This window comes from Crinia signifera, chromosome 5 (assembly GCF_055691185.1).
Source record: "Crinia signifera chromosome 5, ASM5569118v1, whole genome shotgun sequence".
Classification (NCBI taxonomy): Eukaryota; Metazoa; Chordata; class Amphibia; order Anura; family Myobatrachidae; genus Crinia; species Crinia signifera.
The window spans coordinates 37,781,937-37,802,011 of NC_139221.1; the positions used below are offsets into that span (position 1 = coordinate 37,781,937).

At 45.6% G+C, this 20,075-nt stretch overlaps 1 protein-coding gene across 1 annotated transcript; it reads right to left on the bottom strand.

Annotated features, from left to right (window-relative positions):
- Positions 1-1,112: 1,112 nt before the first annotated feature.
- LOC146005687 (rhodopsin, GQ-coupled-like) lies at positions 1,113-2,117 on the bottom strand. The gene has a single exon (XM_083145111.1). It carries the CDS (start codon positions 2,115-2,117, stop codon positions 1,113-1,115), a length of 1,005 nt encoding a protein of 334 aa, XP_083001237.1.
- Between the last annotated feature and the right edge of the window lie 17,958 nt (positions 2,118-20,075).

Genomic DNA, 20,075 nt, shown 5'->3' on the forward strand with positions numbered 1-20,075 from the left:
ACTACCCACCCACCCCCATTGTCATACGTCTGCTTCATTGTAACTTTCACCTGACAATGATTGGTCTTGTGTAATCCTAGCATTTAAGGCGGATTCATTTGCATCTGAATAAACTCCCAAATTGTGAAATGAAGAACAGCTTTAATCCAGCAGACAAACGTTTAATAAATATTATGCTGCCAGGTGTTAGTGTTGTAGATTAAGGAAACTCAAACAAGAACTGCCTGGCTGACAATAATGGATCGAAAGCCACAGTACCACCTGTTACTTCAGAACGTTCTCTGGATGATATGAGTGCAGTGATAACTATAGGGAGGGATACAGTAAATGGCATATACACATAACTCACATATACCCTTATGCGAGGATTGTGTCAGGGGCTAGTGAAAAATCAATATAGTTTTTTTAAATGAATTACAAATCTATGAATGAATGAATTATATATGAATATATAATTAGATACAGTAGCAATCAGGCAAACCATTTGATCCAAGACCTTATTGATTCTATTATAAATATTTAAGCCCAGGTGCCTCAAACAGGATTTGGGCACCAAATATAAAAGATGCATCTCTCCAGCTGTTGTAGAACTACAAGTACCAGCACTTTGTATAGAGACCTCTCAGTGCCTCTTATCTCCAGATAGGACCCATCAATGTTCAGATAGGTGTCTCTGGGACTGTTTACTATACATATGGAAGTAAAGCAGTCAGTGTTCCCAAAATAGGACCCTTTTAGGCAGATCATCCCAGTATCCTCCTGCCTGGTACATTCATACATACATACATGTAGCTGACAGCCAGAATGTGCGTTCCTATTGGCTTTTATTGGAGCCCTGGAGAATCCACTGTCAGTGCTGAGTCTTCACTTAATCCAGGGCAATTGCACAAACACCAACGCTGGTATTACATTCCCAAGCACCTGCTATATATTCTATATATGATGGTGATATGTGATTAATGCCTGCAAAGTGTGTCATATGTAATTGTGCATGCTGCTTTCCTGCTGCCTGTCATTTGTAATTCCCTTGGTGAAGTAGCCCACACTCCATCCTTGTACGTGTACATTCCTCATTACATAGATAAGATGCATTGGTCTTTATTCTGCAAAAGTCAGCGCACGGGGGACCTGCAGCAGCAGTAGCAGCGCAGCGACACAAGGAGCTGGCGCGCCCCCTCGCGGAAGCGCTGGTCACACACACTGTAGATGATCACATTGCAGCAGCTATTGCTCGCAAGTATCCAAAAGGCAAAGAAGGAAAAAGTGCACCACTGGTAGCCCAACACGTTGCCCACCACAAAGACAGCAATAGGGGTGAAGGAGGCTGTGAATGCCATAGTCAGGGCTCCAATGGTCTTTGCAGCCTTGATGTCCGAGAAGGAGACTTTGAGGGGCTCCTGGTCTGTCCCAGATAAGAGTTTCCTCCTGCGGCTGTACTGGTGGATGGTGGTGAGGGACAAGGCATTGATGATCAGTGTCCCCCCTAAGATGCTGAAGTCAAAGGCTGGGAAGAGCAGCAGTATCTGCCAGACGTGGGCAGGGGAGGCTGGAGCCGGGGCATAGTTGCACATTCTGCTGCAGAGGTTGTACTCCACCACGATGCCACCCTGGCTGAAGATCATGGGGATCATGGCCAGGAAGAAGCTGGCAGCCCAGGACAGCAGGATGAGCAGCAGTGTCCTCCTCCTGGTGATCACCACTTCCTTGTGCAGGGGCTTCAGGATAGCGATGCTCCTCTCAATGGTCAGCAGGAAGATGGTGCTGATGGACACCAGGGTGCACCCTGCAAACACCGGGCCGACCAGGTAGCAGGGGTGCCAGGAGCCCACAAAGAGCGCTTCATCTGCGCTGGAAGTGTTCATAGAGAGCAGCTTGATCTCCCCATACACAGAGAAGGGCACCACCAAGATGCCCAGTGCCAGGTCTGCCACTGCCAGTGAGGTCTTCAGGTAGCCCTGTGGGGTGCGCAGCTGCTTGGTGCCCAGGAACACTGCCAGGATCACCAGGTTGCCCAGCAGGATGGCCAGGATCAGGACGATCATAAAGCTCAGGGTGAAGATGCGGTTGCCAGTGGAGCAGCAGCTGGTGCAGTTGGTGTGGTTGAGGTCTGTGAGCATCCTTCCAGGGAGTCCGGGGAGACTCTGCACTTTCTGCGCTTCTCACTCTTCTCCCTGTCTCTGACACCTCACCTTCATCATCACCGCTCCTCCTCTGCTCTCTGCATCACTCTATCTTTTCTGCTGTCTCCCAGGCATTGCCCCTCTGCTCCTGACTCCCAGGCATTGCCCCTCTGCTCCTCTCTCCCAGGCATTGCCCCTCTGCTCCTGTATCCCAAGAATTGCCTCCCTGCTCCTGTATCCCAGGTATTGTCCCTCTGCTCCTGTATCCAGGCATTGCCCATCTGCTCTTGTCTGTGCTACATCACCTGGATCTGCCTGATCCCCTCCATACATCCCCCACACTTACCTTAGCCCCTGTGTGACCCACTCCCTTCATTGTTACTGACACACACATTTATTCTATTATATGCCATTCGCCACCCACTTAATTGGTCATTTCCTTCTCACTAGACTTTAGCAAGACCCCTGTACCCACTGTCTGTATGATCTCTCAGTCCCTGTAACTGCTGTATAGTACATTTATAATTATCCACTGTATTTATCATCCCACTATAACTGCTGTGTGCTTCTCTTTATTAAGCTCCACTGCCTGTAAGGTCTCACTGTGTGTAACTGTTATATACTCCACTGCCTGTATCATCTCACTGTGTGTAACTGTTATATACTCCACTGTCTGTATCATCTCACTGTGTGTAACTGTTACATTCTTCACTGCCTGTATCATCTCACTGTGTGTAACTGTTACATTTCCACTGCCTATATCATCTCATTGTGTGTAACTGTTATATACTCCACTGCCTGTATCATCTCATTGTGTGTAACTGTTACATTCTTCACTGCCTGTATCATCTCACTGTGTGTAACTGTTACATTTTCCACTGCCTGTATCATCTCACTGTGTGTAACTGTTACATTTTCCACTGCCTGTATCATCTCATTGTGTAACTGTTACATTCTTCACTGCCTGTATCATCTCACTGTGTGTAACTGTTACATTTTCCACTGCCTGTATCATCTCACTGTGTGTAACTGTTACATTTTCCACTGCCTGTATCATCTCATTGTGTGTAACTGTTATATACTCCACTGCCTGTATCATCTCATTGTGTGTAACTGTTACATTCTTCACTGCCTGTATCATCTCACTGTGTGTAACTGTTACATTTCCACTGCCTATATCATCTCATTGTGTGTAACTGTTATATACTCCACTGCCTGTATCATCTCATTGTGTGTAACTGTTACATTCTTCACTGCCTGTATCATCTCACTGTGTGTAACTGTTACATTTTCCACTGCCTGTATCATCTCACTGTGAGTAACTGTTACATTTTCCACTGCCTGTATCATCTCATTGTGTGTAACTGTTACATTCTTCACTGCCTGTATCATCTCACTGTGTGTAACTGTTACATTTTCCACTGCCTGTATCATCTCACTGTGTGTAACTGTTACATTTTCCACTGCCTGTATCATCTCATTGTGTGTAACTGTTATATACTCCACTGCCTGTATCATCTCACTGTGTGTAACTGTTACATTCTCCAATGTCTCTATCATCTCAATGTAAATGTTCTATCATCTGACTGTAATTAATGTGTACTTCACTGTCTCTATCATCTGTCTGTCACTGCTATATACCCCCAATGTCACTATCATCTGTCTGTCACTGCTATATACCCCAATGTCTCTATCATCTGACTGTCACTGCTATATACCCCAACGTCTCTATCATCTCACTGCCACTGCTATATACTCCACTGTCTCTATAATCACACTGTAACTGTTACATACTATACTATTTCTATCAACTGTCTATAACTGATGTGTACTTCACTGTCTATATCATCTGACCATCACTGTTATATACCCCACTGTCTCTATCATCTCACTGTTATGGTTATATACCCCGATGTCTCTATCATCTGACTGTCACTGCCATGTACCCCAATGTCTCTATCATCTCACTGTAACTGTTACATACTACACTGTCTCTATCAACTGACTGTTATGGCGGGATGCAGTCATTTGGTCTACAGCATGATGGTCGACAGTCATTAGGTTGACACCATTAGGTCGACATGGGAAAAGGTTGACATGGTTCTAGGTCAAAAGGTGATTAGTTGGACATGTCGTTAGTTCGACAGGTCATTAGTTCGACAATGTCTAGGTCGATAGTCAAAAGGTCGACATGTGGTTTTTCAATGTCTTTTGAGCCGACATGTGCCGACAGGTGGTATTTCATGCCCTACCATCCACTAGGGCATGGTGGGAGAATAAAATAGTGTGCCGAGCGCAGCGAGGCACCGTGTCGAAGCATCGCGAGCGAAGAGAGGGGCTGCGGTTCACGTCCAACTGTGTCGACATTCGGGTCAAAAAACAATGAAAAACCCCATGTCAACCTTTTGACTGTCGGCATAGACATTGTCAAACTAATGACCTGTGAAACTAATGACCTTTCAAACCAAATCGACCTAGACCCATATCGACCTTTTCCTGTGTCGACCTAATGGTGTCGACCTAATGACTGTTGACCATCATGCTGTAGACCAAATGATCCCAACCCGTTATGGCTATATCGCCTGACTGTCACTGTTACATACTATACTGTTTCAATAAAATGTCTGTAATTGATGTTTACTTCACTGTCTCTATCATTTGACTGTACCTGCTATGTACCCCAATGTCTCTAGCATCTCACTGTGATTGCTGCATACCTCAAAGTCTTTATCATCGCATTGTCACTGCTATGTAAACCAATCTCTCACTGTAACTGTTACATACTACACTATCTCTATCAACTAACTGTAACTGAGGTGTACTTCTCTGTCTCTATCATCTCACTGTAACTGTTACATACCCCACTGCCTCTATCATCTCACTGTAACTGTTACATACCCCACTGCCTCTACCATCTCACTGTAACTGCTACATACCCCACTGCCTCTACCATCTCACTGTAACTGCTACATACCCCACTGCCTCTATCATCTCACTGTAAATGCTACATACTACACTATCTCTATCAACTAACTGTAACTGAGGGGTACGTCTCTGTCTCTATCATCTCACTGTAACGGTTACATACCCCACGGCCTCTATCATCTCACTGTAACTGTTACATACCCCACTGCCTCTATCATCTCACTGTAACTGCTACATACCCCACTGCCTCTATCATCTCACTGTAACTGCTACATACCCCACTGCCTCTACCATCTCACTGTAACTGCTACATACCCCACTGCCTCTATCATCTCACTGTAACTGTTACATACCCCATGGCCTCTATCATCTCACTGTAACTGCTACATACCCCACTGCCTCTACCATCTCACTGTAACTGCTACATACCCCACTGCCTCTATCATCTCACTGTAAATGCTACATACTACACTATCTCTATCAACTAACTGTAACTGAGGGGTACGTCTCTGTCTCTATCATCTCACTGTAACGGTTACATACCCCACGGCCTCTATCATCTCACTGTAACTGTTACATACCCCACTGCCTCTATCATCTCACTGTAACTGCTACATACCCCACTGCCTCTATCATCTCACTGTAACTGCTACATACCCCACTGCCTCTACCATCTCACTGTAACTGCTACATACCCCACTGCCTCTATCATCTCACTGTAACTGTTACATACTACACTATCTCTATCAACTAACTGTAACTGAGGTGTACTTCTCTGTCTCTATCATCTCACTGTAACTGTTACATACCCCATGGCCTCTATCATCTCACTGTAACTGTTACATACCCCACTGCCTCTATCATCTCACTGTAACTGCTACATACCCCACTGCCTCTACCATCTCTCTGTAACTGCTACATACCCCACTGCCTCTATCATCTCACTGTAAATGCTACATACTACACTATCTCTATCAACTAACTGTAACTGAGGGGTACATCTCTGTCTCTATCATCTCACTGTAACGGTTACATACCCCACGGCCTCTATCATCTCACTGTAACTGTTACATACCCCACTGCCTCTATCATCTCACTGTAACTGCTACATACCCCACTGCCTCTATCATCTCACTGTAACTGCTACATACCCCACTGCCTCTACCATCTCACTGTAACTGCTACATACCCCACTGCCTCTATCATCTCACTGTAACTGTTACATACTACACTATCTCTATCAACTAACTGTAACTGAGGTGTACTTCTCTGTCTCTATCATCTCACTGTAACTGTTACATACCCCATGGCCTCTATCATCTCACTGTAACTGCTACATACCCCACTGCCTCTACCATCTCACTGTAACTGCTACATACCCCACTGCCTCTATCATCTCACTGTAACTGCTACATACCCCACTGCCTCTATCATCTCACTGTAACTGTTACATACTACACTATCTCTATCAACTAACTGTAACTATGGTGTACTTCTCTGTCTCTATCATCTCACTGTAACTGTTACATACCCCACGGCCTCTATCATCTCACTATAACTGCTACATACCCCACGGCCTCTATCATCTCACTGTAACTGTTATATACCCCACTGCCTCTATCATCTCACTGTAACTGCTACATACCCCACTGCCTCTACCATCTCACTGTAACTGCTACATACCCCACTGCCTCTATCATCTCACTGTAACTGCTACATACCCTACTGCCTCTATCATCTCACTGTAACTGCTACATACCCCACTGCCTCTATCATCTCACTGTAACTGCTACATACCCCACTGCCTCTATCATCTCACTGTAACTGCTACATACCCCACTGCCTCTATCATCTCACTGTAACTGTTACATACTACACTATCTCTATCAACTAACTGTAATGCTGCTTTCAGACCGCATAACTGGCTTTGACCCTGTATTTGGAAACGTTTCCAAAAACGGGTCTGCCAGATAAAACCCCTTTCACACCGCAGCACTTAAACGGTATATTACCGTTTAAGTGCCGATTTTTTGACACTGGCAGACCCGTTTTTGGAAACTTTCCAAATACAGGGTCAAAGCCAGTGCAGCCTTCAGCCCTCCCCTCCGTGCAGCTCCCCCCCCCCTCGCGTGTCGACCGAGAGCATGTCGACGCCCCCCGCGCATGTCGACGCCCCCCGCGCATGTCGACGCCCCCCGCGCGTGTCGACGCCCCCCCCCTAACCCCACCCCGCGTGTCGGCGCCCCCCCCGTGTCGACTTACCCCGTGCCGGTATCTCCGTTGTGGACTGCAGCTCAGTATGCTCGGAAAGCACTTATGAAAAAAGTGTCTTCCAGAAAATGGCTGCCCCATAGGAAACCCTGTTTAAAAAAACTGTCTTCCGTATGGGGGGCAGCCATTTTCTGAAAGACACTTTTTTCATAAGTGCTTTCCGAGCATACTGAGCTGCAGTGCCGGGAACCACAACGGAGATACCGGCACGGGGTAAGTCGACACGGGGGGGGCGCCGACACGCGCGGGGGGGCGTCGACACGCGCGCGGGGGGTGTCGACACGCGCGGGGGGGCTCCAGTGCTGTGAATACTTAATGAGCGCTCATTAAGTATTCACTGTGCTGAATTTAGGACCCAGCTCATTGGCTGGGTCCTAAATACCGTTTCTGAGCCGATTTTTGCGCTAAAATACCGGTTCAGAAACGGGTAGGACCCTGCATTTTAACCGGTTAGAAAAAACGGCATTTTCTAACCGGTTAAGTGGGACTGGACCTTTCAGACCGCACACATTACCGTTTTAAAACGGTAAAAAAACGGCAATTTACCGTTTTAAAAGTGCGGTCTGAAAGGGGCATAACTGAGGTGTACTTCTGTGTCTCTATCATCTCACTGTAACTGCTACATACCCCACAGCCTTCATCATCTCACTGTAACTGTTATATACCCCACTGCCTCTATCATCTCACTGTAACTGCTACATACCCCACTGCCTCTACCATCTCATTGTAACTGCTACATACCCCACTGCCTCTATCATCTCACTGTAACTGCTTCATACCCCACTGCCTCTATCATCTCACTGTAACTGCTACATACCCTACTGCCTCTATCATCTCACTGTAACTGCTACATACCCCACTGCCTCTATCATCTCACTGTAACTGTTACATACTACACTATCTCTATCAACTAACTGTAACTGAGGTGTACTTCTGTGTCTCTATCATCTCACTGTAATTGCTACATACCCCACTGCTACTATCATCTCACTGTAACTGTTACATACCCCACTGCCTCTATCATCTCACTGTAACTGCTACATACCCCACTGCCTCTATCATCTCACTGTAACTGCTACATACCCCACTGCCTCTACCATCTCACTGTAACTGCTACATACCCCACTGCCTCTATCATCTCACTGTAACTGTTACATACTACACTATCTCTATCAACTAACTGTAACTGAGGTGTACTTCTCTGTCTCTATCATCTCACTGTAACTGTTACATACCCCATGGCCTCTATCATCTCACTGTAACTGCTACATACCCCACTGCCTCTACCATCTCACTGTAACTGCTACATACCCCACTGCCTCTATCATCTCACTGTAACTGCTACATACCCCACTGCCTCTATCATCTCACTGTAACTGTTACATACTACACTATCTCTATCAACTAACTGTAACTGAGGTGTACTTCTCTGTCTCTATCATCTCACTGTAACTGTTACATACCCCACAGCCTCTATCATCTCACTATAACTGCTACATACCCCACGGCCTCTATCATCTCACTGTAACTGTTATATACCCCACTGCCTCTATCATCTCACTGTAACTGCTACATACCCCACTGCCTCTACCATCTCACTGTAACTGCTACATACCCCACTGCCTCTATCATCTCACTGTAACTGCTACATACCCTACTGCCTCTATCATCTCACTGTAACTGCTACATACCCCACTGCCTCTATCATCTCACTGTAACTGCTACATACCCCACTGCCTCTATCATCTCACTGTAACTGCTACATACCCCACTGCCTCTATCATCTCACTGTAACTGTTACATACTACACTATCTCTATCAACTAACTGTAACTGAGGTGTACTTCTGTGTCTCTATCATCTCACTGTAACTGCTACATACCCCACGGCCTTCATCATCTCACTGTAACTGTTATATACCCCACTGCCTCTATCATCTCACTGTAACTGCTACATACCCCACTGCCTCTACCATCTCATTGTAACTGCTACATACCCCACTGCCTCTATCATCTCACTGTAACTGCTTCATACCCCACTGCCTCTATCATCTCACTGTAACTGCTACATACCCTACTGCCTCTATCATCTCACTGTAACTGCTACATACCCCACTGCCTCTATCATCTCACTGTAACTGCTACATACCCCACTGCCTCTATCATCTCACTGTTACTGCTACATACCCCACTGCCTCTATCATCTCACTGTAACTGTTACATACTACACTATCTCTATCAACTAACTGTAACTGAGGTGTACTTCTGTGTCTCTATCATCTCACTGTAATTGCTACATACCCCACTGCTACTATCATCTCACTGTAACTGTTACATACTCCACTGTTTCTAACTGTTACTACTTTGTACACCACTGTCTCTATCATCTCACTGTTACTGCTGTGTACACCACTGTCTCTATCATCTTACTGTAACATCTGCATATTACACTGCCTCTATTGTATCACTGTAACTAACATCTGTATACCCCACTGTCTCTATCATCTCATTGTAACTGCTACATACCCCCAATGTCTTTATCATCTCAATATAACTGTTACATGCTCCACTGCCTCTATCATCTCACTGTAATTAATGTGTACTTTACTGTCTCTATCATCTCACTGTAACTGCTATATATGTCACTGTCTATCATCTCCCTGCATATTCCTCTCATCTTGGTCACTGCCTAGTTCAATTAAAGATGGGATGTTGCTCATAGCAACCTTCTAGAATATAATAGATAGAACCTGATCCCATCTTTAACTGACCGCCCATCTGAAGGTGCCAACACATGGTGCGATGTGAACTAGACGCGATACGACTTGAATTAAAAACTTCAAATCGCATGAGAGAATTACATCATTGGGGGAAATCCTATTTGTTGCTATGGGCAAACAATAAGTAGATGCTGTTTGGTTGCCCATAGCAACATCTCGTGAAATAGAAGTCCCATCTCAGTAAATTTCCCCTGTTGTCTTCCCCTGTCTATAAATTCAGTAAAACTTATTTTTTTCCTTTCACGTTGCACTTCTATAGTATTCAGCTTCTGTCTGTATCCCACACAAAACGCCATTGTTCTCCTGTTAATGTGCCATTCCCTTTTCTCCTTTGAGCATCTTCTCCTTTTTCTTTTGAGCCTAATGTTTAACTTTCCCTTAGTGTTACTTCTTCATGTGTCCTTGCCGGGGACTGCAGGTTTCATTCAGAAATCTCCCCTGTAGTGACGTGTGATGAGAGGGGAAGGCGTGTGCGCAGATTCGTCCTCTCCCTCCTGTAGGCAGGAGGAGGCTGCAGTACTGGAGCTGTGGACAGCTGCATCAGAGTGATGAGTATCTGCAGGCACTTGTCAGTATCTGCGCTGCACAGGGGAGGCACTGAGAATTACAGTCCGCTTGGGGGGACATTTTCACCTCCGCTTAGAAGAAAACAATGGCACCGAGCAGCCTAAATATATATATATACATGCAATTCATCATGTGCCTGCTCTGAGGACAGCGTCTGTAGAGAAGCGCATCCAAAATCCAAGCTGGAACCCTTGGACTATGTACAAAGCTGATTGTATGTATTTACTGTAGGTATGGATCATTGGACAGACAGCAACTAGGTTGACAAGCATTAAGGTCGACATGACTAGAGGTCAACATGCAGGAAGGTCAACATGTCTGAAGGTCGACATCGGGCAGCAGCGCTTCGCACCACGGGGCTCTCGGCATTCTAAGATGGCGCTAGCCCATTGTAGCCTATGGGCTCCTGATCACACTGCTGCCGGGGCAGTGCGGTCAGCGGGGTTGGCGGGGGGGCTGTGAGCGCATCCCCCGGCTTCTGGGTCAGTGCATCACAGGGATGGGCTCCTGTGGCCCTGTCACTGCATGGTCAGGTGTAATACATTCCACCGCTGGTATCGCATTTTGCAATGCGATCCTGGGCTATAACATTCCGCACCGATCACATTGTAAGTGCGATGCTTGATAAATGGGCCCCATAGTCTTAAACACTCGCAGGCCGGGCTGCCCACAGCCCCACACCCTAACCCTCCTGTGTCCTGTATGAAATGGTGCCCAAATCACAGGGAGACTGCGGGTCACAATCGTAGCTCCACCATCTTAATGAATTATTCTTCGCCCATTTGCTCAATATTTTATTTTTTTTCTCCAGGAATCGATGATGCGCTATTACTTATGAGCCAGTTCTCTGGACTTGCCCCCCACGCTAAAAGTTGCCAGCCAGCCCCTGCTGCTCCTCTTTGCAACATGGCTCCTCTGTCAGCAGTGCAGGGCAACATCATGTCTCAATAATAAATGGTGCCAGGCAGCAGCTGGCAAGTGACAAAGGCTCCCTGTACCCCACTAATAGACAGTGGATTATAAATGGATTTATCTCTGCCCCCTGACAGATGGCACCCGGAGATCAATGCTTCCATTACCTAAGAAAGTTCTGCCACTGACATTATCCTATTCAAGTGCAGATTTTATTATGCACACATGGGGTACATTAATTTGTCGGAATGGATCCAACATGTCCTATTCAATCAGCAACCAAATCCGACTGTCATATTTGGCTGCTGCTGCTCACCCGGCACCATCCTCCCTGCCTCAATCTGAGTTTTTAAATCAAATTGAGATGGTCAGAAGCGAGGCCAAAACTTGTTGGATTTGGCCGCGTTTCCGTCAAAAGCATTTGGATCAGCGGCTATTCTACCAAACCACATGGTTTCCGACAGGTTGGAGCATTCCGACCTGTCGGAAAAAAACAGCCCTTATTGAATAGGTCTGAACCCCTTCCGACACATTCAAGTCAGAAACTACCATCTTTACGACTGTTTGACTGTAATTGAATATACCCCATAAATGTAGAAACATATACTGATGAAGGTATATGCCTAGTACATAACCTGGAAAAATAGCTTTAGCAATTCTTTAGCAGCAACAGATTTAAATGACGTGTTTATAGATGTATTATTCATATGGATTATTCTATTGTCTTTATCAAGAAACTATTGCAATCTAAATTATACATACAGAAATGTCTGTTGGATTTGACACCTGCACATTAAATCTATTTTCTATTGAGTCTAATACCTTACATACATCCAGTACAATTTAAGTGATGTTTTGTTGAATGCTTTAATGACGGCGGCACTCAGGTCTTCTGATTAGTTATGATTCCATATAAAAAAAAAGATGGAAAATAAGAGAAAATCCAATGTTATTGTTCTGTAACCAGCTTTCAAACCTCAAAAGTTCTTTGAAGAGCTGAATACACATTATATTATAATGGATGTGGATAAATTGGCTGCTATGAATGCACTTTACCCTACAATAAATATTTCAGCATAGATAAAGAACCTGTGAAGTTGGAGATCTGAGAAAAAGTCACAGAGAACGGTCTGTCCATATTTCTTGCACATAATGAGGTTTGGCATTAATATTATATCAGGCGTCTTCACCTTTCTCTGGAACACAAGAGGTAATGGTTATTATCATGTCATATTTTATGTTGTTTTTTTTTATATTGAAATTCGAAATCAATTTTTTGTAACTAACTGACCTTTTTTATTCATGTCAAGGCAGTTACATGTTAATACTAGAGATGAGAGGTTTGGATACCTTGGAGAACACGGCTCGGACCCTACAGCGAGGCCGGACGTCATCTTCCCGATTTTGAATACTCACGGGGCATAGAGAACCGCAAATCTACGCCATTTTAAACTAGCATGCTTCTGAATGATAAGTTATCTGCTGTGGATCTCTGGCTTCTCCTGGCTGTGGCAGTATTAATGCTGGCTATACACCTGTGCTATACTAGTGACTGTGTATAATTATATATAGGCATGGTTCTGCATGCTGCACTGTACTATTAAGGCTGGCTGTGAGTGTGCAGCTGTCCTGTTCTATTCTGTGTGATCCAAACACTTCAAACTGCGATTCGTCTGTCCATAACACTTTTTTCCAATCCTCCTCTGTCACATGTCTCTCTGTCACATGTCTGTGTTCTTTTGCCCATATTAATATTTGCCTTTAATTGGCCGGTCTAAGATATGGCTTTTTCTTTGCCACTTTGCCTAGAAGGCCAATATCCCGGAGTCGCCTCTTCACTGTAGATCAGTGGTTCCCAAACTGTGCGCCTAGGTTTCTCACCACATAAGTGGACCTAAGGAAAACATTTAAATCACAACTAATTTATTATTTATTTATTTATTTATTAGCAGTTTCTTATATAGCGCACACAGATTCCGCAGCGCTTTACAGAGAATATTTGACCATTCACATCAGTCCCTGATGTACACTCCCTACCACATGTACACGCACACACAGACATTCTAGGGTTAATTTTGTTGGGAGCCAAATTAGCCTAGCAGTATATTTTTGGATTGTGGGAGGAAACCGGAGTACCCGGAGGAAACCCACGCAAGTACGGGGAGAATATACAAACTCCGCACAGTTAGGGCCATGGTGGGTATTGAACCCATGACCTCAGTGCTGTGAGGCAGTAATGCTAACCATTACACCATCCGTACTCCTGAAATTGGTAACCAACTTTTGGCCTAGGGGTGCCGTGAAAATTATTCTGATACTTTAGGGTGCCATGATTCAAAATGTTTGGGAACCACTGCTGTAGATGATGACACTGGTGTTTTGTGGGTACCATTTAATGAAGCTGCCAGTTGAGAACCTGTGAGATGTCTACTCAAACTAGAGACTCTAATGTACTTAACTGATTGCTCAGTTGATCACCAGGCCCTCTCATTTATCTTTCTATTCTAGTTAGCGCCTGTTTGTGCTGTTCTCTGAAGGGAGTAGTACACACCGTTGTAGGAAATGTTCAGTTTCGTGGCAATATCTAGCATGAATAGCCTTCATTTCGAAGAACAAGAATAGACTGTCGAGTTTCACATGCAAGTTATCTTTTTCTGGTAATTTTGAGAGTATAATCAAAGTCAAACCAGTGGTAGTAGAGACAAAATTTACTGATATCCATAGCGCAATAAATTTCAGCCCCGGATGACACAAGAAAAAGCGTTCACCAAAAAAGCTCAGCAAATAGAAACATAGAACAAATATTTTGTGCATCCGCTGGCGAAATTTTTTAGTAAAAACTTACACAATATTTCTAGTGATTGACAATACAGGGTCACAGTGGAGCTTTTATCTGTAAAAACTCACGAGGACAAAAAAAAGGACCATAGTACAGTACTGTTACTACCCAGACAGTCAGTGGTGTAGCTTGGCTCCACGGTGCCCAGAGCAAGAGCATGGTTCGCCCCCCCTCCCCCCATCGTCATGGCGCCGCATCCCTGCCTCCGGCGTCCCAAACAGGCGCATGCGCAGTGAGAGCGCTCGCCGGGTTTTAACTGTCCCCACAGACGTGCACAGGGTTAACACTGTGCTAAAAAATTGAATAAAGCTGCTCAATAAATAATGCGATAAAAAATGAGGGTGAAAATCCCCCCTCTGCTAGTAAAAGGCACAGATGGGGTTTTGGATTAGTCCTGACTGTGTTCCTCTGGGTACCCTTGAAGATAGGGCCACACTGGCCAACTCACATGCCCTGGGCTGGTGTCTGGGGTGGTCTGGTTCCAGACCTTCCTATTCTGTGCCACCGGATGCTGGGGGCACCACTGGTTGCTGCCTGATGTGGGGTGCTGCTGTGGGGGGTCAGTTGCTGTGGCCAGGTAGGTGCTGGCTCCCTGCCGCTCTGGCTGTTGCCCAGGCAACACTGGGTACTGCGGCCAGGTGCTGGGTACATAGGCTGGGCATGGGCTCTCCTTCTCTCCTGTGGCCACCAGGACTTGCGGAACAAGGAGGCCACATTGGCCGTGGAGAGTGCCTGGTCCCTGGAGAGGAAGAGGAAGCCCGGGGTCGGGGGTCAGTGCGACGAGGAGGAGAGTGAAGCTGCATGGTTAAGGGCAGGAGGAGGAAGAGCAGCAGCATGGCCAGCAGCGCATGGGAGCAGAGCAGAGAGAGGACAGAGCGGAGATTGACAGCTCCAGTCCCCGGCACCCGATAGCAGCACCCGATACCCGGCAGCCAGGTGCCGTGGACTGGTGCGGTGGTGCGGCTGCCGGGTATCGGGCGCTGCTGTCGGGTGCCGGGGACTGGAGCTGTCAATCTCCGCTCCGTCCTCTCTCTGCTCTGCTCCCCCGCGCTGCTGGCCACGCTGCTGCTCTTCCTCCTCCTGCCCCTCGCCATGCAGCTTCACTCTTCTTCTCCTCCTTCTCGTCGCGCTGACCCCCGACCCCGGGCTTCCTCTTCCTCTCCAGGGACCAGGCACATCTCTCCATGGCTAATGTGGGCTCCTTGTTCCGCCCCCCTACACAGGCACAATGGGGATCCACGGCACAGAGGGGAGTGGGCGAGCAGGGCGGGGGAGCCGGCTGCAGAGCACCGGCACCAGGTGACATGTCGGCGCCCGGAGCTGGTGCTCCGCCGACTCCACCCTAGCTACGCCTCTGCAGACAGTACTGTACTATGGTCCTTTTTTGTCCTCGTGAGTTTTTACAGATAAAAGCTCCACTGTGGCCCTGTATTGTCAATCCCTAGAAATATTGTGTAAGTTTTTACTGAAAAATTTCGCCAGTGGGTGCACAAAATAATTTGTTCTAAGTATAATCAAACCCACAAATGTGATGCTCCAGATGCTCAACTAGCTCAAATGAAGGCCAGTTTTATAGCTTCTGTGCTAACATAATTGCACAAGGGTTTTATAATCATCCATTAGTCTTCTAATTAGATTAGCAAACACAATGTACCATTAGAACACTGGAGTGATGGTTGCTGGAAATGGGCCTCTATATACCTAGTATAGTCATTTACCACATTAACAATGTATAGAGTGTATTTATGATTAATTTAATGTTATCTTCATTGAAAAAAAACAGTGCTTCTCTGTTAAAATAAGGATATTTCTAAGTGACCCCCAAACTTTTGAATGGTGGTGTATATAAACGTCACTCGGGGGCTTGTGATGAAACAAAACAGTGTTTACTGTAAGCATGTTAACGGCGATTCGAGCCTCAGCTCATCTTCAGGACAATGTCCTGAAGACGAGCTGAGGCTCTAAACAATCTGAAACCGTGAACATATTTATTGCGAGTGTGAGGGTTGGGTGCTATGGGCGGAGGGGAGGTTCTTGGTGGGTGTTGTGGGTGGGGAGTGGTGGGTTCGGGGATACTGTGTGTGGTCGATTTGCAGCTGATGTTGTGGTGCGTATAGGGGGTGTGGTTTGGTTAGGTGCAGGGCGGCATGTGGGTGTTGTGGGTGGGGCAGGAGCGTGTGTGTGGGTGCGGTAGTTGGGTTGGGGATGGATAGTGTGGGTGTGTGTGTCTGGGCTGCGGACAGGCCCGCATTCCCCCATCTGTGTCCGGGCACAGGTCTGCTGCCGGGGTGGGTCCCCCCCGCCCATGGTGCTGCTGATGCTCTCCTACTCCTCATGCCACCGCCCATTGTGTAGGTAAGACTAAGTACTTGTGGCCATTAGCGCAGACAGGTGGAGGATTGTGCTCGGCAGCTGGCGGCATTCGGGGTCATGTTGATGCTGGGGCATCTGAGGGGGGGGGATTGCCCCATGCTGCCCCCTCTGTATCCACGTCTGGCTGGGGATGGTGCGGTGGAAAATGGGGAGGTGCGCAGACTCAGATTGACAGATCTGGGCTATGAACTGTATGGTCAAAATACCGACAATTATTGACCGACGGTCAAAATACAGACAAGGTCAAAATTCAGACATTTAACTTGTTCATACTTTACCATTCGAGTGGACATGGAGGGGGAATATAATAGTGTGCCCGAAGCATGGCGAGCGTAGCGAGCCATGCGAGGGGACGCGGTACAATGTTTGACCATGTCGCACCAACATGTGCCGACAGGTGGAATTTCATGCCCTACCATCCACTAGGGCGTGGAGGGGGAATAAAATAGTGTGCCGAGCGTAGCGAGGCACCGTGCCCAAAGCATGGCGAGAGCAGCGAGACATGCGAGGGGACGTGGTATACTCATACGGGTTTTTGTCGACCTATGTCAACATACAGACCAACAAAATATGAATAACTTGTGTATACTTTTTGACCTGTGTATATATTAGGGCGGAGTGAAAAAACTGAAATTGAGAAATTCAAAATCGGCTAGTGTGGAAAAGTTGTGACTTGACTTGAATAAGAAACTTGCAAAAGCATTTTGATCTGAGTCAACATCTTCTGTTCTGGCAAGAGGCCTGAAGTTTCACTTTTTTGGTGAAAATGACGAAAACTATGAAGATGCTCCGATCTAGTTAAAATTATGTCAGGATGTCTTAGAGTGGTTCATTAATATACTTTAGCATAGTAAAAGAGAGTACGAGCTTGTCCTAGTGCAAAGTGAATGACTTTGGTGGGAGAAAAAATCCCTAATAATTGACCCATTTTCATGGTCACAATTGTGAATATTGTGTGTTTTCTCCTGAACGTGTTTATAATAGAAGAAGCACAAATACTCTAAATGGAATTTCGGTGACACTGTGTGAAATATAACACTGCATAATAGCCCTTAATCAGACCTGATCCCAGTACAAATTTGTTCTCAAAATGGGCAAAACAAATGCTGCATTGCAGGTGGGGCAGATGTAATGTGCTGAGAGAGTTAAATTTGGGTGGGGTGTGTTGAAACTGAAATCTAAATTACAGTGTAAAAATAATGCAGCCGGTATTTACCTTGCACAGAAACAAAATAACTCACACAAATCTAAAGGTGGCCATACATCTACAGATCGATTGTCAGATTGGGCCGGTTGGAACAAACAGCTGGTAATATCTGAATGACAGTTTTTCAGCATTTCAAAGCAAATGGTCAACTGTCATTTGCTCTCATCTTTTACCAGGATTTTGTTCCAACCAGACAGATCGGACAATAAATCTGTAGATGTATGGCCACCTTAAATCTCTCTGCACATGTTACATCTGCCCCACCTGCAGTCCAGCATTTTTTTGCCCATTTTGAGAACAAATTTGTACTGCGATCAGGTCTGATTAAGGGCCATTATGCAGTGTTATATTTCACACAGTGTCACTGAAATACATGAAATTGGATTTATGCTGCTCTCTTTGCAGTGCATATACAAAGATAGACAATCCTGTGTATATAAATAAGAAATAACTGTTGCAGTCTGTTATTGAAAAACAGTAACTGTTACAATAAGTATTACAAGTAAGTGTAAACTGTCTAATGTATCATTTTACATATCACTTCTGTTTATTGACAGAAAAACAGTGTTGCATCCCCTATACTGGGAACATGATTGGGCTGCATTACAGCATATAATTATGCCAAAGATAAGCCAATATATTAACTGTTAAATACGTTGAAGTGTATTATGATGTAATAAATTGTAAGCTTGCAGCAGGGCCCTCTAACCCCCAAGTCTGTCTGTCATTACCCAGTTTGTTTTATCACTGTCTACTATTGTAAAGCGTAAAGGAATCTGCTGAGCTATATAAGAAACTGTAAATAAATAAATAAACAAATTCATCTAATGTTTAGGGGAAAAAAGAACAAGAACATTGATTCAAAAAATAACAGGTTAATCATTCTATGAGTGGTGTCCAGCAGTACATATATGCCAATCACTGTGTTCATTGCTAGGCACCAGGGCCATCTTAACAGCAGTGTGGGCACCTGGGCAAAGCAATGCACTGGGGCCCTTACCCATTCTCCCCTCCTAGGGGTGGGGGGTGGTATCAGCAGCAGCTTTGATGTCCCACGGGTGGCAGGGGGTGCTCTATCTTCCATTCAACATGTAGGACCTGGAGCAGTAACTTCTGCTAATTACTCCTTTACTGCACAGGTGGTGGGAGGGTGAACACTAACGTGTGGAAGGGGGCACTGAGCTGTATGAAGGGTCCCTTGTAAATGACTTCCAGGGAGGTAGGGGGTGTTTTATACACAGGGGACGGTTGGATAATGGAGTGGGCTTAATATTCGTCATTTTCCGGTGGAAGGGCAGCTTGTTTGACTGCAGATATCGCCATTATCTGGAAATAGATTTCTTAGCCTAGTATAAAAACCTAGAGTCCCAACTTTCAGGAGGTGCTGGGAACTTGGGTATCAGAGATCAGGAGCCAGAGCAATCCATTGACAAAAATATAAAACTACACCAGACGTTTGGAGCTGGAGCAGGGACCGGCTGCTTGAAGGCTGATATCTCTGGTTCTGGGCATGATAGAGACAAGCCGCTAGTGTCAGAGAGAACCTGAGAAATATGACTGGAAATTGTAATTAACAGGTCGGATGTGGACTGCTGCTTTGAAGTTGGATATCTGCAGTTCCCCAGGGCCGATTTTCAAAATTTTGGTATCCCTGGAAAAAGGGGATCCACAGCTATCAACATACAGCACTTATACGCCGGGGGCCCCTGGGCCCATTAAGCCCATACAAAAAGACAGCCCTGCTAGGCAGGATTGATCAGCAATACTTATTACAGCATAATGCACTTTAATGTATTTAACTGTTAATATATTGGCTTATCTTTGGCATAATTATATGCTGTAATGCAGCTGCAGGTGGGGCAGATGTAACATGTGCAGAGGGAGTTAATGTGGCCATACATCTACAGATTTATTGTCCGATCTGTCTGTTTGGAACAAAATACTGGTAATGGATGAGAGCACTTTGCTTTGAAATGCTGGAAAACTGCCAAAAACTGTCATTCAGATATTACCAGGTATTTGTTCCAACCAGCCAGATCTGACAATCGATCTGTAGATGTATGGCCACCTTTAGATTTGTGTT